The sequence below is a fragment of the Chiloscyllium punctatum genome, chromosome 22 (genome assembly GCF_047496795.1).
Source record: "Chiloscyllium punctatum isolate Juve2018m chromosome 22, sChiPun1.3, whole genome shotgun sequence".
In the NCBI taxonomy this organism is placed as follows: Eukaryota; Metazoa; Chordata; class Chondrichthyes; order Orectolobiformes; family Hemiscylliidae; genus Chiloscyllium; species Chiloscyllium punctatum.
In genome coordinates this window covers 56,806,207-56,832,080 of record NC_092760.1, presented here as the reverse complement: position 1 = coordinate 56,832,080, position 25,874 = coordinate 56,806,207, and the positions used below count along the sequence as shown (strand labels likewise).

At 38.5% G+C, this 25,874-nt stretch overlaps 1 protein-coding gene across 18 annotated transcripts in view; it reads left to right on the top strand.

The window, feature by feature from the left end:
• The window catches only part of sox6 (SRY-box transcription factor 6), a 641,917-nt gene that overhangs the window by 567,682 nt on the left and 48,361 nt on the right, over positions 1–25,874 (top strand). For all 18 annotated transcript variants that reach the window (XM_072592368.1, XM_072592380.1, XM_072592378.1 and 15 more), the window contains 2 exons: positions 3,247–3,427; positions 9,996–10,177. In XM_072592368.1, coding sequence (XP_072448469.1) covers positions 3,247–3,427; positions 9,996–10,177 — 363 coding nt within the window. The remainder of the gene's footprint in view (positions 1–3,246; positions 3,428–9,995; positions 10,178–25,874) is intronic.

Genomic DNA, 25,874 nt, shown 5'->3' with positions numbered 1-25,874 from the left:
TTTGTGAGGTCTGAAGATGGGGCATGTTCGAACAAAATAGCTCAGGTTCACTTTGACTGAGATTGTAGTTGACCCAAGAGAGCTTAACTCTAAGAGTAGATTTGAACTTTCATCGACAGGAGGAAAGCTCAATGAATGAAAATGAAAATATTGGACAGGATGGATAGCAAGTAGCAGCTCTGCTACTACCTGGTTTCCACCCAGCAATGAAAGATAGCAATCTACCCTGCAATGCTTCCATACAGTACACAGCATTTGGTACCCCAACACTGAAGTTCCTCTGAATATATACAATAAAGAAGAGTTTGTTTAGCTCAACGTATATGTCCATTGAAATATTTCAAATTTGTTCCAGTGGTGATTTTTGTCTGTTCATCTTTGATAATTTAGACTTTACAATTTATAGAAGCGATTAGCTTTAGAATGTATGAGAAAGCTCACAGAGAGTTTCTGTAAGTAACTGCTTATCATTGCACTCTGTTATATTGTGGTCACTGCTGTAATGTGAGTAATGAATGGCTTTCTCTAGCAGTGTGTGCCATTAAGTTTTCCTTTCTTTTAAACAACATTCTCTTCACAAGAATGCGGTTTGTATGGATCCCGAGGGATGTGTTTTAATAAGTAGTTACTGCATCCTACAAACTACCAAGCCATTGTCTACCATTACAGCATTGGGTTTGGTAACAAATGGTAGGGAAAGCAATTCTACATTTCCCAAATTGCTTTGTTTGGTTTCTAATGCAGGGATCTCAATTTAAAATCAAGATTATGAAGCAACATAACTCTTGTCTGCTTTAATATACTTAGCTGTTCCCTTCCATTTTAGGATCACCCATAAATCTTAGCAACTTGAATTGTACCTCTGGATGCAAATCCGACATGTAAATTAGAAACAGAACCTAGCACAAACATCAGGGCTTTCCACTAAATACATGTTCCCAGTCTGAAATCAATGCTCAATTACTCATTGCTTCCTCTCTTTCGGCTTTTTCTTAACCTGCCCTTACTGCAAAATAATTAGTTTCTTCAGTTTGAGCAGCAGCAGCATTTGTGAAACTTTATGAAATCACTCTTGGAGTTCAGTGTGGTGTTTTACAACATCCATTTAGTGATGCTTGTTCCTCATATACTTGCCGCTATTCATCGGTGTTTATTATTTATAACCTAACCAGTCTGCTTCTCTATTGCCTTACTTTGTTGCAAACCTTGACCATTACTTCATCAGTGAACCAGAAGACAGTCAGCCCTCCTGTAGACCTGAAGGTGCTATTATGATAAATGATCAGAAGTTGTCCTACCACTGCATTGATTTGATACTGTATTCCCTTTCCAATTGCTGCAGTCCTGAAAACTCTCAACTGGAGCCAGAGTAAAGTGCTTCCAGGAGCTTGCCTGCAATATTGAGAGCTGAGCCGGCAGAACTTTTTCCTACCTTAAACTTCATGAAGTGCTAATTGCCAAACTATTTTTTATAATATGAAGTAGAGTCATTGGGCTGAATCTCACCTTCCAACTAAATCCAAGATGCATTGAGGTTTTTGGAAGGGTTTCATGCACACTCTAGTAAGATCTATTGCTGTATCTTACTAAACTCCCCTCATGAATTACCTACTATGTAATCTTTCAAGCCAGATTCTGGTGCTACCTTATCACTCGCCATTCCCAGAACAACTCACTACCCAGTAGATTCTCCAGCATTCATTGTGCCTGTGCTTTCTCTAATGTACATCTGGATATGCATTGTCAGTTTAGGGCAGCCCTATATGGCTCTTGACATTTGGCCCAGACATGGCAGACAGAGGGAAATTGGTATCCACTTTGTGGGCAGGGCACTGGAGATCCTGGTGGATGAGATGATGCAGAGGCAAGACTTCCTGCTTCTCCAGGGCCAAACATGGAAGCCATAACAGCAGGCTGTCCCAGCCTAGTCCAAAATTAGTTCAATGCAGTCCCAGCTATCTGGATGAATGCGCAGCTGTGTGGGTCATTGACCTTCTCCACTCTGCAAACATAAGTACCTTCATATTCTCTCCAATTACCTCACTGTCAGTCTATTTCTGCCATTTTAGTCATCTCCTACCAATGGCCAAACTCTCCCACTCTCACTATTTCTTACAGCGACTTCATCTAAGTCTCAACATCGCCAAGCCTGCATGCCCTCAGCACTGCATAATCACTCAGTCCATCCACCTCCACACCTCCAACAGAAAGGACAGCTCTGCCACCAGGTTCATCTCCCTTAATCCCTGCCTTTTGCTCATTCCAGAAGAATAGCACCACGCATTAGGGTAGAAAGAGTTAAGGTGAGTGATGGGCTGCCTGGCATTCAACTCCTCACTCCTTATGTGGAGAGTGTCCTGACCTGACCACCCAGAGATGCAGCCTTGTTCAGTCCATGAGCTGGGTGTGTGTCCCTCAATGTGGAACATTCTTACAATGATCATTGTTGGTGAAATATTGAAATGCAGAAGCATTCTCTACACCGTGAAGGTAATTAGAGATTGGCATGCACCTGGATTGTGCATGAGTGAATGTGTCCATGTCTGTCCCATAAACCATGTTATGCCTGCTTCTAACATTGAGGTCATCTGGATCAAGTGACTTTCCATGTTAGCTTTTCTCGATGTTTATAGCTTTCTTGGCAAGATTGGTAAGATAGAAAGCTAAATATTCTTGAAGTGAGTTGTTTAACAAGCAATAATAGCACTTAATTAGCAGTTCACCCTTGCCTTATGAGAAGCTTATCATGCCACTTGTAGAAAGTGTGAAAAAATGTGATGAATTGCTCCCAATGTCGAGATCAGCTTCACTGGACTTCTTGTTTGATTCTGCCATGCATCTCACTGTAACCTGTGTAGCTTAGATCCCTACATGGTTTTCTCTATTACTTACAAGTGAAACATCTATGTGTGTTGTAATGACAGTGACCAAGAATATTTATTGTCTGTAAATGATTCTAGATTCATCCAACCAGGGTAAAACTACTCAGATTAAAGTAATAAGTTTGAAGGCAAAACTATGATTATGATTTGAGGGAAAAGAATATACTTGTTTGTAGATAAAATTCAGGGTAAAAGAGAGTGGTCCACAATGATAATATTGGGTGTACAAGAGTGAAATTAGGTTTTGCTCCAATTGCCTGTAATGTGTATGTTAGTTTTAGCAAGATTCCAGTAATTGGAGGATTACATCAGAGCAATCTGATCTTCAATGCATTTAATATACTTGTTTGTGATTCATTCATAGGATGAAGCAGCGCAGCCACTCAATCTGTCAGCCCGGCCCAAGACTTCAGAACCCGTCCGATCTCCCACATCACCCACCCAGGGTTTTTTCCATTTAAACAAATCTAGTCCGGTCAACCTGCCCAACAAAAGCAGCATCCCCAGCCCTGTAGGTGGCACACCAGGAAGAGGATCATCTTTAGGTAAGTTTGAAGATATGACATGGAATTCTTTTAATACTCTTACTGTTACTCACACTGTTGATGCAACATGTAGAAAACTAATTATGTACTTTTCATGTCAGTATTCCTATTGAAATTGTAGAACATTAAATGTTACAGTGCAGTACAGGGCTGTGAAATTAACCTGGTGCCAATCTAACCTACAACGTTCCATTACTATCCATATGTATGTCCAATGCCCATTTAAATGCCCTTAACATTGACGAGTCTGCTATTGTTGCAGGCATGCCATTCCACACCCCTACCACTCTCTGAGTAAAGACACTACCCCGATATCTGTCCTAAATCTATCACCTCTCAATTTAAAGCTATGTTCCCTTGTGTTAGCCTTCACCATCCGAGGAAAAAGACTCTGACTGTCCACCCTATCTAACCCTTTGATTATCTTATACTTCTCGCTAAGCCACCTATCAACCTTCTCTCCAATGAAAACAGCCTCAATTCCCTCAGCTTTTCCTCATAAGATCTTCCTTCTGTAACAGGCAACATCCTAGTAAATCTCCTCTGAACCCTTTCCAAAGCTTCCACATTCTTCCTATAATGCGATGACCAGAACTACACACAATACTCCAGGTGTGGCCTTACCAGTATCTTGTACAGCTGAAGCATGACCTCGTGGCTCCAAAACTCAATTCCCCTACCAATAAATGCCAACACACCATATGCTTTCTTATCAATCCTATCCACCTGGGTGTCAACTTCTAGGGATTTATGCATGTGGACACTGAGATCTCTCTGTTCATCTACAGCGCCAAGAAATTTACCATTAGCCCAGTACTCTGCATTCATGTTACTTCTTCTGAAGTGAACTACCTTACACTTTTCCGCATTAAACTCCATTTGCCACTTCTCAGCCTAGCTCTGCATCTGATCTATGTCCTTCTGTAACTCATAAGATCCTTCGGCTCTATCCACAACTCTGCCTACCTTAGTGTCACTGCAAATTTACTAACCCATCCTTCTATACCCACACCCAGATCATTTAGAAAAATGACAAACAGCAGTGGCCCCAAAACAGATCCTTGAGGCATACCACTGATAACTGAGCTCCTGGATGAACATTTCCCACCAACCCCTACCCTCTGCCTTCATTCAGCTAGCCAATTTCTGATCCTAACCGCTTAATCATCTTCAATACTGAAACTCCACATTTTGTGCAATAGCCTACCATGAGGAACCTTATCAAACGCCCTACTGAAGTCCATATGCACCACATCAACCGCTTTACCTTTATCCACCTGTTTTGTCACCTTTTTGAAGAACTCAATAAGGTTAGTGAGGCACTACCTACCCTTCACAAAATCATATTGACTATCCCTAATCAAATTAATCCTTTCCAGATGATTATAAATCCTATCTCTTATAACCTTTTCCAATACCTTATTCACAACCAAAGTAAGGCTCACTGGCCTCGAACTACCAGGGTTGTCCCGACTCCCCTTCTTAAACAAGGGAGCAGTATTTGCTATCCTCCAGTCTTTTGGCACTACTCATATCGACAATGATGACATGAAGATTGAATCCAAAGGCTCTGCAGTTACCTCGCTGGCTTCCCAGAGAATACGAGAATAAATCCCATCCGACCCAGTGGTCTTATCTAATTTCAGATCTTCCAAAATTGCGAAAGCCTCCTTTTTGTGAACCACAACCCCATCTAATTTTGTAGCCTGTAGTAAATTGTAAACCTGTTCTTTTTGGTTTTGCTAGGCGTGTTTTGACCAAACTACAGCAATATCTCATAGTTAGTGAGCTTAAATGTAATAAAATATCCCCAAATGCTTCACAAGTGCATTATAATACAAAATACAACACATGAGATTTTAGAGCAGGTGTCGAAAGGTTTGGCCAAAGAGGCAGGTTTTACAGAGTGCCTTAAATAAGATAAGGATGTTAGAGAGGTATGGAAAATGATTCCAGAGCTAGCCCAAGCAAGCAACCGTGAAAGTGACCATCAAAGGTCTAGCAATTAAAATCAGGGATGGTCAAAGATCCAGAATTGAAGGAGCACAGATATCTCTGAGATTTTTAGGACTGGAGTTGATTAGAGAAATAAGAGATGAGGTCAGGTGAGGTTTGAAAACAAGAATGAGAACTTTAAAATCAAGACATTGATGACTGACAGCCAGTGTAGGTCAGTGAACTCAGTGGTGATGAGCAAAATGGATTAGATTCAAGTTAAGACACAGCATCAGAGTTTTACATGACATCAGGTTTAGGATAGGTTATTGGAGACGAGCCGTGAGTGGGTGATAATCAAAGTATGAATGATGGTTTCCACAGCAGATGAGTAGAGACAGGGTGAAGCTGGCAGATGTTACAGAGGTGGAAAAAAGGTGGACTTTAGTGATAGCACAGAATACGTCTTTAGAAGGTTACTATAGGATCACGCATGACATTAAGCTTATAAACGTGCTGGCTTAATCTCACACTGTTGCCAGGGAGAGTGATGGAGTCAGTAACTATGGAATGTAGTTTGGCAACAACTGAGAACAATTGCTTCAGTTGTCCCACTGTTTGGAAGAAATTTCTGTTCATCCGGTACTGAATGCTGGATGATCAATGTAAAAATTTAGTAACCATGGAGGAGATGAGAGAAGTGCTGGTGATGTGGTGCTGAGTGCTTTCAGAGTAAGGGTCAAAATTAGTGCTGTGGCTTTGGATGTGGAATGTCTACAACATTTTTATTTTGGAGCAACTTTTAATAGATCCCACTAGGGATCAGGCAAGTCTAGGTTTGGTGATATGTAATGAGGCAGACTTGATTAGGGAGCTGAAAGTGAAGGAAACCCTCAAGATCCAGTAACTGTAATATGAAATAATTCACTCTGCAGTTTGAAAGGGAGAGAAGCTGGGAAAAAAAATTACAATTCAGTAAAGATAACAACAAAGACATGAGGGCATCCAAATGAGGTTTACAAGAATGGTCCTGTGGATGGACAGCTTGTCATATGAGGAGCATTTGAGGTTTCTAGTTCTGTACTCGATGAAGTATAAAAGGCTAGGGGGGAATCTAATTTTCAACTTAGAGAATAGTCAGAGACCTGGAAAGAGTGGACATGGAGAAGGTGTTTACATTAGTTGGAGAGACTAGGACCAAGAGCACAGCCTCCGAGGGAAGGGACGACCTTTTAGAATGAAGATCATGAGAAATTTCTTCAGCCAGATGGTGGTGAATCTGTGGAGTTCACTGCCAGAGAAGGCTATGGAGGCCATGTTATTGAGTATATTTAAGACAGAGACAGGTTCTTGGTTAAGGAGTTCAAAGGTTACAGGGAGAAAGAAGGAAAATGGGCTTAAGAAACATATCAGCCATGACTGAATGGTGGAGCAGACTTGAAGAGCTGAATGGTCTAATCATCCTCTTCTATCATATCGTCTCATGGTCATATAGGTTGCAGGTAGGTAGAGAACAATTAGAAAGGATAGTTTCTGTCACAGTTACATAAGATGTCATTTATGACCTTTTTAAGAGCCATTTTGGTACTATGGCAGGATTAGAAAACATATGAGAAGGATAGAGCTCTGGGAGAGACTAATGCAGATTTGGGATTTGGTGACACTTAAGGATTTTAGAGAGGAAAGGGAAGTGGAGATGGAGTGGTGGATAGTAGATTTTGAGGAGAGCAGTAATGACAACGTGTTTAAAGAATATAGAGACAAGCACTGAAGAAATACAATTGTTTGCATGGTCAGCAAACATAGGGACCAACATAGAAAGTTGAGTTGTCAGCACTTCAGTGACAATAGAGTTAAGAAAGCAGGAAGTGAGGCTTATGGACAAAATAAATTAATGAGGGGATGTTGGAGAGAAATTATAGAAAGGTGTGAATTCAAGGGTTGTATTAATGGAAGCTTGACCATTTGGGAGTAAACTGCTGAGGCAATAGTTTAGATGTTACCTGTTCTGAATGATTTTGGAGGTGAGGTGGAGGAAACATGGAGAAAGTTTGAAGGACAGATTTTGCAGTGGAGAAATTAAGACAGGGGTTATTATTGCATTCCAGATTGATTCTGGAATAGAGAGCAGGTTTAGCAGACAAGATGTCTGAGCCCCAAAAATGATTTCTGTGGCTCCACCCAAATCTGATTGTGGATGACTATGACAATTATTCATCATATCTCCCATTAAAATCTGTAACCCTTAGACTTCAGGCAGTAGAGATGAGGACCATACAAGGAGAAACACCTAGGCTGAGAGACTGATAGTTTGAATAAGGATGTCAATAACAAAAGTAGATATGAGGGTGCAATTGATCTAATCAGTAGCTGCATTGACTCGAGGGTTAAAGGCTGAATATCTACAATTAGGAAAATGTAGTTGTAATTGCATTAGGAGGTACAGTTTTTCAGGGTGAATACAGAACATATGTTTGGGTTATGGCAAAGGGACATGGGCAGTGATGTAATGAAATGATCATTGATGTGCTTATCTGTTATTGAAATGTTGAGACTTACAGGACCATGTGATTTGGAAAAGTTCGAGGCATGTTTGTGAAAATTGGTTCAGACGTTCACAATGACAAAAGAGCAATGACCTAAGAGGAGAGAGCATGTTGCAATCAGTTGGAGTTGGAAATGGCTAGAACTGAAGCAATTTGCTGCAGGTGCTGAGGGAGTAAAGCAATGAAGAATTTTCAGTGACAATATTTTTATCATATTTGGGAGGAAGGTAGAGAACGAAGATTTTCATTGAGAGGTGGAATGTTTGAAGAAAAAGAATGGATGAGCAAAGTAGGCGATTTAACACAAATGCAAATTTTATTATTGATTCTCACCTCAATAAACAAAGGTTATGTAAAATAAAATCAGCAATGCTTCTAGCTAATACCCTGAAGGAGGGTGATGCATTTACAAATGAAAATGCGTTGCTGTTTATTCTTGTTCCTGTCTTTTAGATTCAATAATTTTGAAAGTCTACAGTTAATCCATTCTGTGCACAATTGTCATATCTTCTGATATGCAAATATGTTTGGTGAATAATTATCCAATCCCCAAAAATCAATTGACATCTCAGTTTATACTTCCAATAACTCAGTGACACAGTTACTGATTTTGAGCTAATCTATAAATAACTCAGCTTTTTGTAGCAATCCATTATTTCTGCTACCTCACAGTATGTGACTATCTTGTGCCCTTTACAGTGTTAGCTTGTATCAGTCAGACATTTAATAAAGCACATGAATTGCCTTGCACCCCCAGTCTCCCCCTCACCTATGAGCCTTGGCAGACCTTTTGCCCAAAGTGTCTCTATGTTTTATTATGCAGATCATAGTTCTCCAATAATGATATAGACATGAGCCATGAGAGGCTGTGGTAGCTCGGAAAAAAGCTTTTTAGCAAAGACAAAATTGAATTGATATATAATAGGTCTTGTAAGTGGTCATCAGTCAAATTATTTCTCGGGATTGTGGCCTTTTACAAAATATAATGCCCGGTTCTATAATCTTTTTGAATCCTTTGGAACTTGTGTTCACTATTGCTTAAGAATCAAGTGAACCTTCGAATTGAAGCAACGGGTCAATGTCTGTCCCATAGACAAAATTGTTAAATTCACATTCACAGTGTGCAAAATTGTTGGTTATGCTTAAATATTGCTGTTCAATTTCTAGAATGTCTTAATCTTGGAAGACTTTTGGAGTTATTCATTTCCCTCTCCAACTAAAGGTCCTTTACTATTGAGTTTCACTGTGTGGGCAAGATCTAGTGGGCAAAATCTAAAAGCTTTCTTTTCTTTGTCCTCATTTGGAATGCAGAGTTCAAAATAATTTGTAGCTTTGATTAACGCAATGGCGCTGAACATAATTGAAAAGTGCTTAGTGGCTTTGGGTGATGAGCAGCTGAAAGCCTGACTGATGTGACTGAAAACAGGGTCCGGAGGGAAACATTATTCATTACCAAAAAGTCCTGTAATTTCTATATGGATCACTACATTTCAGTAATTCACATCTTCAAAAAAAAATTGGTTATTTTAAATTCATTTAAAAAGGTGGCATACATGAAAAAGAACACCAAGAATAAAAAAAAGTAGCAAGCAAAGTATTTTAACTGCTTTCTCAGCTTTGCCTGCTGTGAATGGGGTCAGTAATACAGGGTTTAACGCATCTAGTAAAGGAGGGCAAACCCATTTGCAAAAGACAACTGTGGCAGTGTGGAGCATATTCTGAGGAATCAATGTTCCAGATAATGTACTGAAAGAAATAGCTTCATTAATAATTAATGGCTTCGGGATATTCTCATCTGAATCCAAATTTGCCTGTTTTAATGAGCTTTTTTACAAATAAAAGTAATCTTGACTTTGGAAAAAAAAAACAAGTTTCTCATACTGACTGTTTTCAATTCGCCAACAGATTGTTAGTAAGTGCATGTGCTGCAGTTCAGAGTCTTCTATTACACTTAGTTGTACTGAAAAAAAAGGATTCTATGAGTCAGTGATTTTTGTTTTTGTTGTAATCCACCATTTTGCCCAAGAAGAAATCAATATATTTCTTCTTGGGAATCTTAATAATTTCTATTTCTTTCCCTCCCATAGACATCCTCTCCACTCTGAATTCAACAGCCTTCCTGGGTGATCAGGATGCAGTGATGAAGGCCATCCAGGAAGCTCGGAAAATGAGAGAGCAGTTGCAACGAGAGCAGCAGCTACAGCAGCCTGGGCTTGATGGCAAAATATCCTCTATGAATAGCCTGGGAATTAACTGCACGGGTAATAAGGTGAGTCTGTGTAGTGGCACTCCACAGAGAAATTTCTAGCAACACCAAAGAAGTTTGAGAGCTTCATTGAGCTTCTAGGGCAATGATCAATATTCAGCATTTTGCCATCAGTCCTCAGCAATTTTATTTTCCAAATATCTGAATTTAAAAAGTGTTACTTTCCTCAGCACCAACCTGAGTCAGTACCCCCTGCATCCTTATAATTTATACCAAAGGTAGACACAAATTTGATTGCTAATTTGCCTCCATTTCTACAAAGGATCAGAATAATCATCAGTGATTGTGTATCAAAACTTGAGTATCATAATTAGATTATAAGCATATCTCAATAAAACGTTAATTCATCTCTCTCATATAATCAGACTCCAGGGGTTTGCTTTTGAACCTGTAAGATTGACGTTGCTTGTCAGGGTAACCATCTCTGGGGGTGGAATAAAAAAGCAGCCACACTTTAGCAGAAGAGCTTGCCAACAAGAGCAAAGGACTGATGAGGGCAGCAGAGGGAAGTGTCTGGTAATGTACCTGCAGCTCCAATCCTCTCAGTCAACTCACTGAGAAGCGCGCTGTCCTCAAACTCCTTCCTCTGCTCACTCAGCAGCATCTCTCCTTAATCCTCCAACATGGACCTGGAATCTCTTGCACAATTTGCCATACCATCCACCCAGCTCAAATCCTCTTGCCTTCCACATCAGGCCTGTGTCAGACTCTCTTTGTCTTTATTGCCTGGAGCACTCCTCTTCTGTTGGGACTGCCCAGACCCCCACTTCCTGACACCTATGTGGACTTGGGCACCCTGAAGTCAGGCTTGAACCACCTTCAACTTCAAGCCCCCAGTCCCAAACACCCACTAGTTGAGTCTAAGCAATTCTGAAGAAGGCAGTGATAGCCAGTGCTGTTGCTTCATTGTGACTGAGTGTCAGCTGTGAATACTTTATTAGCTCTGGACTGTGCACATGCTTGGACATTTAGCAGTGGAGACTCTGAGCACACTCCTCAGTTGTTGCCTTGAGGAATCCAGGAAAAAATTCATCCCAAGCAATCCAGAGAGATGCAAGAGAATCTGCAATGGTTGGTCATCCTGGGTACCCAATATGCAGACCTCCTAACTTTTGTTTCCATTGATTTCAATTGTGCTGTTCCAATGGTATATAACCATACCACAATGCTACACTTACACCAGTAGACCGAACCCAGTGATTTTTATCAAGTTCTACTGATGATGTAATCAAGGCAATATTTAAACAAGACTATGTACGTTTTCATAGGAATGGCGCATACAAAGCAAAATTGACAATAGACGTAATTATTTTATTTGTGATTTTTTCATAGAGGTTGTCACAGTGATAATGCCTCTTCATGATTTGTGGTTAGTAACTTGTTCAAGGTTATTTTGCTACAAGCTTATCTGAATTTCAAGGTATTAAGGCTTCTTGTTAGTGTGCTTTTTAATTCTCAATGAGTTATTGTTTACTGGGTTGCACGATTAAATCCTATGGAATTTAAGATGAATGTAATTAAGGAAAGGTCAGGTTATTTCATGTGAAACAAGTCTGTGTTTACATTTCTTTAAAGTTGTGCTTTATCATATCCAGGAAAGGAAAACTGGAATTTCCAAGCCTACAGTGAATTCCAACTGTTTCAGCAATATAATATTGAAAGGTTTTCTAAATAATTCTTCAGTGAAGTCAAGTGAAGTTCTCTGGTCTAACCATTGAACTCAGTTACATGATTGCATGTGACGACTAGGGTAATAGTATCACAAATGTTTTGGGAATCCTTCAGTTGACCCATCCATTGTTATTCTTGCACTTAATACTCTGATTAGAATTACAACGTGTGTCAGATGTTGATGTCTGAGTTGAACCTGATAGGTTTATATATAGTACTGTATTTACCACAGAGGCAACCTATCTCCCCAGGGCATGCTCTGTCAAATTAAGGTGTTCTGTTACAATTAGGGAAAGCATGGCTGAATGGCAGCTTAGAATTTAGGATTGTGCACAGGTATGAAAATCTGGTTAATGAGCACTTGTTCTGTAATATTCAGAACTGACTTTCCACTACTTCAGTTTCCATTACAAGAGTAGTTTCGAGGATGAAACTCTATTACAATCATCCTTTCAATTGCTACTTCACTCGCTGTAGAATGTGACTCATGTAAGCATGCTTTGACTTCAGTTTCATTCCTACAGGTAGAAAGCTTGCAGGAAACAGCTATTTATTTTGACATTTGATTTATAATCTGTGAAGCATGTAATATTTTAATGGAATTTCCTGAGATGTGAATATATTCCTATTAATAAATGGCTTGTACAAAGTGAGCATTCAGATGAACTGAAACAGTGGAGTTTAATACAAGTTTTGGAAAAGGCATTCCTAAAAAATTGTGCAATATGTTAAATGCTGCAGTGCATTTAGTACTGGAATAGGAAACTGTAGGTTAGAAATTGGTGCTTGTTGCTTCCATTCTGATAGCAAGTGGAAGAAAAAATATATTTTAGGGTCATCCCAAAATTACCTGAGAAATAGTTGGCCCAGATTATTGTTGTTGGATTGTTACATATGCTAGGTAGGGCCTAACACCTGTCACAAGAAATTGGGCTGCCCTGAATGGAACAGGACTCAGGCATGTACTACTCAGGTTTTTGGGACCTAATCAGGGTGTGGATTAGCCAGTCACCTCCAACAAAGAAAATGCATGTGCCTTTGTTTTCTATTTTGGTGTCAGCTATGGCCAGTACCATTCTTACCTTTAAGATCTGAGTTTGTGTTTCGAGCCTCATTCCAGGACCTGAGCATAAGAATCAAGGCTGACAACCCTGTGCAACTGGAGGGAATGCTGCTCCAGATCTGTGCCAACTATCGATTATCGTCACTCCCCAACAATCCTGACAACCCCACCTCCGCTGTCAACCAAACTCATTCCACGTAGGGACTTTTCTGAGGCACTACAGGAGATGGCAGACACTCTGTATATTTAGGTGAGGCCCAAGGATGAATTTTTCATCTTCTTCAGGATGTAATCTATGGTTGCATAGATTTTGACGTGTGCCAATTTACTACATTAAAAGCAGCCTTAATGAATTTGTAAGCATTTGAGCAGATCATCAACTTCTTACCACCTATTGCTTTAGCCAACTAAGAAAGCTTTAATGTGCCTTATTTTAACAAGACTTGTGATAGTGAAAGGAGAAAGCCATTCAGGCCATCTTTTTCTGACCATCCATTGAGCAGGACACTAAAATTCTCTCATTGCGGCATCCAATCATTTCACCTCCATTGTTGACCTTGAATTCCATCCCTTGTAGTACTTATTTTTGTGTGAAGAACTTTCTGATATCAGCCTCAAACTCGTCATTGAATAGTTTGAGCCTGTGACCCTTTTGTCATGCATTCATAATCGAGTTTAAAATAATTTTCTTGATTTATCTTTTCTATACCATTAACTGTATTACATAACCTCTGTGATGACCATGTGGTTGAGAGATCCAAGAAAGCAAATGAGCCAGTTGGCAGTGAACCATAGGTTAAAAATAATGTTAACTTCCTCAAACAAGTAAATAAAAAAGTTATCTTGCACACAGTCCTTTTTATTTCAATCTCACTCAATAATTTCATCCAGCCTAATTTTTAATTGCTCTGCTGAAATTTGCTTGTGTATCTTACACTCCTCTCAGAACAACTCTGTAAGTTTATGAACAGGTTAAAATAATCAATGGGAATCATTGCCAAGGACACTAATTATTGATTATAAAGGAAGTGGTGACAAGAGAGGGAGGGTGCAAACTCCTGGCTGCACAATGCAAATGTAAAAGAAATCTACTAATCCCTATTTGAGCTCCAACAATCCACTAAATGCATGGTCTTTTATGGGCCCCAACACCAAAATGATTGATTGAAAATTCGGTCATATTAACTTTCTTTTGAATCACAACATTAATTGTCACTTTCTTCATTGACTTATAACTCCTGTGCAGGTAATATTCTATTGCCTTATTATTCCATTACTGCATTGGACACAAGTGCTGGATTCATGACAAAATCAAAGTATTTCTACTTTGGAAACATATCAGAGTTAAAGGTCAATGGCAGAATAGATGAAAGTAAATCATGCTGGTCATATTCTCACTTGACCTGGTTCTTCCAATTACTCTCAACTTAATGAACAGAATGACACAAGTTCAATCATATATATGTGTTTTTGAAGTGAAATAAATTTAGTAAATCTTTGAATTACCATGAGCATGCTGTTTTTCTCAAATGTTGTCAACACAAATACATTCATATTTGCAGAAAAGCCTCATCTTTCATGACATTATATTGTGATGACATTGTGCTGTTTCTGTTCTTATATAAATCACAACCTATTCCTAGATCTCACATGTGGGCTGAAGGGGGAACCTGCTTTGCAAACCTAAAGTTCTGAGTCTTGAAAGTAAGCTGTTTAGAAATGTCTAATATTCCATAAAGTTAACCTGCTCAGGCATTAAAATGAAATGAAATTAAAATGACCATCATTTCTTCTTAGCCTAGTTCCAAAGAAGCAAAGGTGGTCATTCATCAAAACCTCATATAATCATGAGTTGGACTGGGCATCCTCGTTTGAATCAATACTTAGCTTCAAAATTTCTTGTATGCATTGGAGTTTAGAAGAATGAGAAGTGACCTTATTTGAAACATAAAAGATTCTTAGCAAATATGATGGGATAGTTGTGGAAATATTGTTTCCTTTTAAGGGAGAGTCTAGGACCAGAAGATATAATCTCAGACCAAGAGGTTGTGTATTTAATACAGAGATGAGGAGGAATTTCTTCTCTGAGGACAGTGAATTTTTATAATTGTTTACCAGCAAGGGCTGTAGATGTTGAGCCATTAAGTATATTCAGGGCTGAGATAGGCAGATTTTTAACCAGTACGTGAATCAAGGCTTTTAGGAAAAAAAGTAAGAAAGTGGAGTTCAGAATTATCAGATCAGCCATGATCTTATTGAATGTTGGAACAGAGTCAATGGACTGGATGGCATATTTTTCATTCTGCATCTTATGGTCTCGCAGTTTAATGGCCTTTTATAATTGCATTTCACTGATTGCATTTAAAAAGAAGGGCAAGGAAACTCCATCAGTGTGACCAACTGTACCTTACCTGACAGTTGGCATTAATTTAGCTCTTCACCAACCCAAGTCTCTTATGTATCTCAATTAACTTGGGAACTTAGAACTGCACAGGACTACAAAAGACCATTTGTAATCAAGGTTACAGATTTTCTTCACCACTTTATCTCTGTTAATCTTCAATATTTATTACTGTCAAAGATTTATCAAATTCCCAGTTTATCTTATAAAGTCTCTGTTTCCAATAGCTTTGTGATATTTGTTTCACATATTCTCCACCTTCTACATAAATATCTACATTCATCTCCTTTTTATAATCCACATTTGAATCTATTTTCCCTTGTCCTAAAGTTTGCATTAGTATTGAACATCTCTGTAGGATCCAAGAGGTTAAATATCACAATATGATCACTGAAAAGATGCTTTCTCCTCAGTGTAACCATGACACTCATACTCTTCCCCATGGTAGAAATTATTATTTCCATTTCTCAACTTGGTTCCTTTCTTTGAACTCCCTCTGAGACAACTCTGTGATAAAGCAGCCAGAACTAAATACAATAATTAAGATACGGAGTTCCAGAACTTTGCACAAACTAACTCCTTTGACCTATACAACCACTGGGTAGTAGAAGCTGTATTTGACAGAAGTGGACAGTTCTAATATCCAGAACCCCCAGACATTGTTCACACTTTACATAGCTGGTTCACTGGATTTCTGCAATTGGGCTTAATTGCATGTATCAAATCTCTGGCTTGGATTAGGCCTCTTGTTAGAAGTTTGCATAGTTACAGAGTGCAATAACTGAATCAATTTTCAAGTCCCACTTCTGGTGATTTTTAACAAACTGGTCTCTTTCAGAACCTTAAAATAAAAATCGATTGCATGCCCTTTCTGAGGCTTAATTGCCTCTTTTCAGTGATGCCTGATGCTTTACGGTGATGATTATTGCCAAAGAATGCATTGTGGGATTCAACTTAGCAATGTGGCTCCATGTGCCGATTCCCAGTAGGAAGAATGAGGGAAACAGTAACATTCAATACATTTGTTTGTGATTAGAAATTAAAGTGTGGTTACAGCCGCACAATATTCATAACTACTGGGATGCTGCAGAAAATTAAAAATAGCATTCAATCAGCACAAACATTTTCATTTGATTATATGCACAGAATGAATGAGGTTTTATTCTCTTTAGTGTTTTTTTAGGAATAGATATTCCTCCGTGTGCTATATTTAACAAATTGATTAACATTTTGGATGGAATTCTTCTGTTTTCTACTTTAATCAAGACACTAACTCAATTTTTTAATTGGGTTAACTACTTAATTAAAATAGTGATCAATGCAATTACTGTTGTAAGATCACAAAATAAAAAATAATACAATAATGTTTTGTCTTGTTTAAAATTCAAGGGCATAAATTGTTTTTTGTGAGCAACAGCAACAGTTGGAAATCATAATTTAAGTTTAAATGGGTGCACGTTTGGAATTTATGGGTTAAACACAGAGAGGAGCAAATAGATTTGTTAGAGAGATATTATATTTGTCAAGTTTAGCCGGAAACTTTTTGCGATATGATCAAATACATGTAAGGGAGAGTATATGTAATGTATATGAACTTTTAAAAGATATTGGATAAAATGAATCACGAGAATTATTAGAAAAATTCAAGCATATGGTGTAAGGGGGAATGCAGCTACGTGGATAGAAATTCAGATGGTGGAAATAAAGAGGTTAAGTGGCCAATTCTCAGATAGAAGAAGAGGGAAGGTTGAGAGGTGACTTAATTGAGACATATAAGATAATCAGAGGGTAAAATAGGGTGGACAGTGAGAGCCTTTTTCCTCGGATGGTGATGGCAATCCTGAGGGGACATAGCTTTAAATTGAGCAGTGATACATATAAGACAGACGTCAGAGATAGTTTCTTTACTTAGAGAGTAGAATGCCCTGCTTGCAACAGTAATAGACTCGCCAACTCTAAGGTTATTTAACTGGTCATTGGATAAACACATGGATCAAAATGGAATAGTGTAGGATAGATAGGTTTCGGATTGGTTCCACAAGTCGGTGCAACATCGAGGGCTGAAGGGCCATACTGCTCTGTAATGTACTATGTTCGAGAAGAAAGTTTAAACTCTGGAAACACCATTCTCTGTATGTATAGATGATTTGTACTTAGATGTGGAGATCATAACAGAATATTTCCTGACAGCACAAAATTAAGAGGTTGTGCAACAAGTGAGTTCAAGTGTAAAAAAAATAGAAAATTATGGACATGTCAGAGAAGGGTGCAAATTAATGTGGTTTGCAGTGCACGATTGGAGGATTTAATTTTGGTGTTCTGTATTGTATTCCTTGTGTCTTTGTCCAAAGAGCAGGACATCTGACTCTGGCTCTTAATGTTAGTGGAAGCCTTGTGCAATTGTGTAATTTTATTGTCCCTGTGCATGGTCGTGAGATTACTCTGCATCAGCTTCTGTTCACATACAATATTTTTATGACTAGCTAGGTTTGGCCATTTTCACATGGGGTGATTTGAGGGCAAAAAGGAATTTGATGAAATCCTGTTTACTGCCTCTCTCAACCTGTTCTCAGGGTGAAAAGTGAGACCCGCCAAGTATAAGGAAATCTCTATCAAGTACTAAATTTCCTTGTGCCATCTACTTGATTTTGCACAGCAGTTCTAATAAGTTGGTTTGGTGCCTGGGCCATTTTTCACCATCTGAGAAGACAACCATGTACTGACTGTATATGTAAACATCTATGTACATAGATGACAAATTTTAGAATCTGTAGTGATGAAAGAATCTAAAAAAGGGTTGCACCCATTAGATCATTTATTGAATAACACCATCCTTATGTTCTTTGGGTTTGCTCTGAAATTCAGCATGATTATTTCTAAAACTGCCTTTCCAAATCAGATAGAGTGATTGTACTTTTATTGATATAAATGTGCCATTGGTGTGACAGATGGAGTGAGTTAAATAAGATGATTTATGATACTGGTTTCTTTGATTTTAATCAAAGCTTCATCCAGTTCTCATAAAAATAGAATCTTTAGAGACATGAACAGTCTAATTCTTAAAATGTAATTGAATGGAAATGCATTGTGTGTCATGGTGTTGTATGAGTGTATATGATGTCAGTAAGGATTGAGTGAAAATTGGGTTAATGAATCCAAGAAAAAGAATGGTATTAACCTGTGCTAGGGCTTGGTCTCGAAATATTAGCCTGTCTTGCTCTCTCTGTGCTTCATCACTTTAACATCCAGTTAGTTACAGATCAGTTGGAAAGTTGGGTGGAGAAATGGTAGTTGGAGATTAATCCAGAGAAGTGTGAGGTGCTGCATTTTTGGAGGCCAAATGCAAGAGGAAAGTGTACAGTAAGTGGGTAGATCCTTAACAGCATTGATATACAGAGGGATCTTGAGTTGGAGTCCATAACTCCCTGAAAGTGGCAATACAAGTTAATAAGGTGGTAAAGAAAACATATGGCATACTTGCCTCCATTAGTTGGGGAACTTAGCTAAGAGTTAGCAAGTCATGTTGCAGCTGTATAAAACTTTAGTTAGGCCACATTCGGAGTATTGTGTCCAATTCTGGTCACCACACCATAAGAAGATTATGGTACCTAGCACTCCACTGAGGCTTTGGAAAGGATACAAAAAGTATTTACCAGGATATTGCCTGGACTGAACTGTACTAGCTTTAAGGAGAGATTGAACAAAATTGGATTGTTTTCACCATAGAATCAGAGACTGAAAGTGACCTGATACAAATACATGAAATTGAGAGGCATGGATAGGGTGGATAGTCAGAGTCTTTTTCCCGGGGTGGAAATGTTAAATATGAGGGGGCATAGTTTTAAAGTGAGAGAATGACAGTTTAAAGATGTGCAAGGCAATTTTCACACTGAGGATAGGAGGTGCCTGAAATGTGCTGCTGGGCAGGTGGTAGAAACAGATACGATAGCATAATTTAAGAGCCATTTATATAGACATATGAACAGGTGAAGAATAGAAGGATATGGACCATGTGCAGGCAGACTGGATCATAGATGGCCCAGACATTAAAGGTGAAGGGGCTATTCCTGTGTTTTACTGTTCTGTATTCCATATTGTTGCTGAAGATGTTGGAAGATTTGAGGTCATTGAGTCGATCTGTTGTGTAGTTTGCCTCTGTATTTATGTCTTAGCTTCTCCTGCCAATGAGAAAGAGATGTTGAGATATTGGAAGGTTGACATTTGTAATACCAAATGGCTGTCCTGCAACCCAGCATATCTGTGAAGAGATAAACATGTCATATATAAATTGACCTCGCTGGAAGATAGCAACACGACGGCTGGAGGAAGAGCGCCTCATCTTCCGCCTAGGAACCCTCCAACTACAAGGGATGAACTCAGATTTCTCCAGTTTCCTCATTTCCCCTCCCCCCACCTTGTCTCAGTCAAATCCCTCGAACTCAGCACCGCCTTCCTAACCTGCAATCTTCTTCCTGACCTCTCCACCCCCACCCCCAGTCCGGCCTATCACCCTCACCTTGACCTCCTTCCACTTATCACATTTCCAACGCCCCTCCCCCAAGTCCCTCCTCCCTACCTTTTATCTTAGCCTGCTGGACACACTTTCTTCATTCCTGAAGAAGGGCTCATGCCCGAAACGTCGATTCTCCTGTTCCTTGGATGCTGCCTGACCTGCTGTGCTTTTCCAGCAACACATTTTCAGCTCGCTGGAAGATTGCTTGCTGAACATTCATTTGTGGATATGAGTGTGACAACATTGGACACTACAATAGGGGAATGCATTTTAAGTAAGCTATGGAAGGAAAATAAGTTTATTATTTTACTGATGGCTGCCATCAAGATGCAATAGGAGCTTGACGTTGTATAAGTTAGTCAATATCTGAAAGAGTTAACTGACGTTATGCGATAAATTCTGCCCACCAAACAAGGCGTGTTCCAGGAGGAGCTAACCTGTGTGTAGGGAAATTATCTTCTTGTTTGTTTATCTCTAAGTTGTGTACCTGATTATTTCAGTTGTGTTCTTATTCTTGAGTGCACCCTGAGGTTTTATGTACTCTCATGTATCTCAAATGTAGTATAACTAATTACTAAGACCAATGCAATAAACCTATTCCGTTTATCAAGACTAAACTCATCTGCTGCTAAAGATTTAGCATGGACATACTTTACCGTTTGGTATCAGTAATTAGTTGAATTCAAGAAGCATCGGTGATATCGGATCTATCCATGTATCCCAGATGGTTCTGGTGGATATGACCAGAGCAGATACCATGCTGGCAGAGCTGGCATCTGCAAACATACCAGCTGAGAGGAATAATTTGTGGTGTGCATATTGGCTACAGTTTGGTATAGCGATACATTGATTTTCTTAGGCTGGTAAGATTCATTTTTAGTTTTTTTGGAGTGTTAGACACACAGTTCACTCTTTTTACTACATCATCCCGTGTGGGCTAAATTATTCCCCAGGGCAGAGTGCAGCACAAGTGTTAAACAACACAGCCTTTTGTTTGCTTTTTTCCTTGCTCCACAGTCGCACTCAATGAAATTCATACTCTTTAGCCGCTGCAGTTCTATAAATTGTAAAGACAAGATTATCACAAACGGTAGAGTATTTTTTTTGGGTTAATAACCCAGCCCCTTTACAAGAGTACTGCAGACCATTAAGATATGCAACAGGGTCTGCAATCCTTCTCCCAACCATTCCAATGATCCAAGCTCCCAGCAAGCAGCCCAATAGGTCAGAGGTTTGTTATGAAGATGTAATTAAGGCCAATTCCAGAGGATCCACTAGACCAGCCATGCAGAGTGTCTGCATGTATTAAGTCTGTTAACTATCTGGCTGAACAAAAACTGACATTCGGATATCAGCCTTTATACTTAATCCAATAAAGCAGTTATTGTGAACAAAATTAACTATTAATCCTCAGACCACATGCATTAGTGAAGGGCAGATTATCAGGACATGGTCTGCTTACAGGAACTGCTGTTAATCCATTGAAAGGGAAAATGTTTCTATAAAACTGAAAATGGTAACAGATGTACTGTAACCAGTACAGACGGCAGCACTTTTTAAAAGCCAACAAATGGTATTCGTCAACTTCAATTTTCTTTGGTTATGCTTACATGGTAATTAGGTAGAAGAACAAATACAAATGGTTGTCTGCTTGTACTTTGTAGTTTGAAAAATTATATTCATGTTTTAAAGCTATAATTCTTCCATAAAGTGGCAATAGTTTAAGGCTAATAATTAGAAGACTGCCTCAACCAAAATACCCTAAAATAAAATCTGTTCCAGAGCTGATCTTTATGCCTCTGAGTGAGGATGAGCATTCTGTCATATGCATCATGTGAATATTGGTGTTACCAATGTACACATGTTCAAAAGGAACGTTGAAGAGAGACCCAAAAGTGATCTTTAAAATCATCTAAGGGTTTCAAAGAGTGGATACAAAGAGAGTTTTCTTGTGAGGAAGAGGAAAACTAGAGGCCATTAATATAAGTAATCACCCAGCAATCCAGTACAGATTTGTTATCCAAAGAATGGTGACAATATGGAACTCAGCATCACAGCGGGTAGTTGATACTAAAATGACTATCTATAAAGTGAGGCAAAATATATTTATGAGATGAAAGGGGATAAAGGATTATAATTGTCGAGTTAGACCAGGAATAAGGGAGGAGAGTTGAGTGGAGCATGAGGCAGCAGGGAGGCAGACCTCTATGAACTGCCACAGCTGAAATAGTGTTTGAACCCATGCTATTGGGGTCATGGGCCTTTATTAAATTTCTCCCAACATTAATTTTGCAGATGCTTAACTTTTCAAATTCCTTTGGTCTTCTCTCCATTCCTTATGACCAAAATGACTACCAGTCCTATCTAAAGGCACTGTCATTGCTGCTCATTATTGAACATTTTAGTAATGATTTGCTGATGTTTGGCCCACTCCCATTCAGTCACTTTTTGTCTCCCATCTGCTTTTGGTCAATGAATTGCCCATTAACACATCTAAAATCATTATGTTGCATTATATGGTAGGATAAGTCCAAATACATATGTTAGCTGAGTTAGAAATTCAAATTCACATCTGCCAGTGCATAGCACTATACAATAATGCTTTGCAAATCTGCCTTGAAATGGGAATATCAATGGGTGTCCCACATGAACTGAATTTGAGATTATAACATATTACAATAAGTGCTAGAGACAATATTTTTCAGTAATCGTTTGCTGATTATTCATTGATAAACGTTCAGTGATAATATTGCAAGTGATAACCTCTACTCTGAAAATCGGTGCACATGGAGCATGTGGATGGATGATAATAACTGTGTCGATACTGCCATAAAAACACAGGGCACAATAGTCAATTTTAAATCACTTGTAATGTACTGAAAATCAGTAGGAGAGTACAATGGAATACCTAACCAATCATGTTCATTTACACTATTACAGTATACTTTCTGAAACCTGATGCATTTTGTTGAAGCTTTGTGCCTTGCTCTCATCAAGACAATTTGCAAAAAAAAAATAAAATTCAAGGAACTATCACATTTATGCTGTGTAGGAGGAGACTGCTGATTCATTGGCAAGTGGTAGAGACATTGCCATGGAGAATGCAATGACCCTTGCTGATTGACAATTAACTGCCAGGCTTTGGTTAAAGTTTAAATGAAGTAGTTTGAAATGGGTGCAGTGCATACACATGTTCTTTCTGTCTGAAAAGAATAGCCTAGTTTCTAGTACATGCAAATGCACCACACTGTGAGCCTGGTTGGCAGTCTGAAATTAGCTGGCAGCGATAATTCTTTGCACACTCAGTGTTATCCAGCAAATGTTATTCGATTGTAGAATAACATCTAATGTTTAACACTGTGTTGCGTGTTTTGCAAACACAGGCTGGTTGAGTATGGTCAGTTGTGCTGTTTGCAGTTGTTGCAAGCAGTCAAAGAAATATGGTATTGATATAATCTGCCAATCTTTGAAAAGAATAAATGGCCTATATACCTGCCTCATACCAGCATTGGAATTATTATTCACACTTGTGTGATACCTTACACTTTCTAGATTAATATGTACTTTTCAATGCCCAGAATAACTGTCGTGGGATGTTTCATGAGTTTACACTGTAACAGCATCTAGTTAGAAAAATAGTTTTGATTGGGAAATATGTATAACTGTTCAGGTCAGGCACACACCTTTATGGATATAAATAAAAAGATTCATTTTAGAGTTAACCATGAAAAACTCTTATCACAGCTAGCCGGGAAAGGATATACCTAGAAGGGGACATGTGGATGATCTACATATGCCATTAGTTAAATCAGTGATTAGCACATACAACAAAAAGATATAAGCAATACTGATTTGGAGATACTGGTGTTGGACTTTCATGAACTGCTATATGATTTAACAATGTTTCTTAACAATTTGGTGAAGATTCCTTTATGAAGGTGTGAGTTTTTAAACTAGTCAATTTATTTATGATGTTTTATACTTGTTTGTCTCTTTTTATTCTCCCAACAATTAAAAAAAATATCCTTTGTAAAAGATTTAACCATAAAGGTGTTTCATTTCTCTGTCTTTGAGTGTTGCCTTGTCTTGGTTTCTAAAGATATGAATATAATAGGGATATTTGGCATCATTATCAGTTAGATAGTTCCAGCATTTCTTCAGTAACTAACACTTTAATTTCATGCCCAGTTGCTACGTTGCTATGTATCTTTCCAGCCCTCCTTTTTCATGGTTGCAGGATTGCTTACTGTTAAAAATCACACAACACCAGGTTATAGTCCAGCAGGTTTACTTGGCACACTCAAAGACAGAGAAATGAAACACCTTTATGGTTAAATCTTTTACAAAGGATATTTTTTTAATTGGGAGAATATAAAGAGACAAACAAGTATAAAACATCATAAATAAATCGACTAGGTTAAAAACCCACACCTTCATAAAGGAATCTTCACCAAATTGTTCAGAAATATAGTTAAATGATATAGCAGCTCATGAAGGTTGGAGAACTTGTAAGGGAGTTGGCATGCATATTTGCACATGTTGATTGTGCATGGGGAGGGTTTGATCCAAATAATGCAAAAAAGACCCTTTCACTAAAATTTCAGAAGTATTAGAAACATTCAGATAATATCTTTTATCCATTTCCTTAAGTGAGGAAGTATATTTTCTTAAGTGAAAAATCACAGACCATTAAAATCCTCTGGGATGTTTATAGGATAGCTGAGACGTATTAAAATTAATCGAATTACTTGGAGAAAGGTAACATTCTTGAGCAGCAGCTTCTCCATTGGGATAGTTATGCAAATCTTATAAACTGAAACCAAGCATTTGTGCAACTGAGTAAGAAAGTTATCAGGGAAATACACCTGCAACTCTGAATTAGAGTTAGTTCTGAGTAAGACTTAAAAACTAAACTAAAATCACTTCACTATATACTGTGGGAAGTGATCCGTTATCTTCTGGAAATAGAAAGGCACCACATCTGCGAGTTCCTATGTTGACTCTACTTGATTGTGGTAATCTTTTCTAAATGTCCTGCTATTGCTTCCTTAATAACGGATCCTAGCATTTTCAACTCTGTAGCTTTTAAGATAACTGGAACTGTAATTGCCCTGCTTTCTGTCTCTCTCCCACCTTGAACAGAGTGCCACATTGGCTCTTTTCCAATTCACTGGAAATCTCCTAGAATTCAATAAGTTCTTGTCAGGATCACGAGCCACTAAAGGATCCTTAACTACACAATCTCATATTAATCCTCCTTCCTCGTACATTACTGGATCTAAAATATCCTGTTCCTGAGATGGTTGTGCAACGTATTCTAAGAAACAACCCCTAATGCATTTTACAACATTGTCTTCCATGTTACCCGAGCCAACTGATTTGTTCAAACAATATGCAGATTAAACTTATTCATGACAATCCTAGGTGCCCTCCTTACACGCATCCATTATTGAGGCAACCCATTGGGGGCTGACAGATATCTTCCATACGTACCTTCTTTCTTCACTTGTTATTTCTTATTTCCATGCAAACTGATTCCCTATCATGATCTATTGCAGCTATATCACTACTCAGCTCCAGCTATTCGGTCACAAAACAAACGCTACCTCTCTACTTCACTCATATTTATTTTATTAACAACACTACCCGAAATCCATTTCCTTTTTGTCTATTTTTACAGGACTTCAAATACCCTTGAATATTGAGTTCCCAGTCTTTGTCACCTTACAATCACATCTCCATTATAGGTATCAAATCATAGTCATTTATTTCTGTTTTTGCCTTTTAGTGATTTATCTAGCTATAAACCCTTAAGCTATGACTTATGATCACAATTACTTTCTGGTTCTAATTTCTACTGCCCTTTTTGTTCGTCCCTTCCTGATACACTTTGCTCATTATCTATCTCTTCTTTACCCTACACATCTGCTCTCTAATTGCTTTTTTGATCTTTTTAGGCATCCCTTCAATTGAATCTTCCTCCCCTATTTTTGAAATTTAAAGCCCTATCCACAACTTAGCTGTACAATTTGACAGGCACTGGTACCTGCAA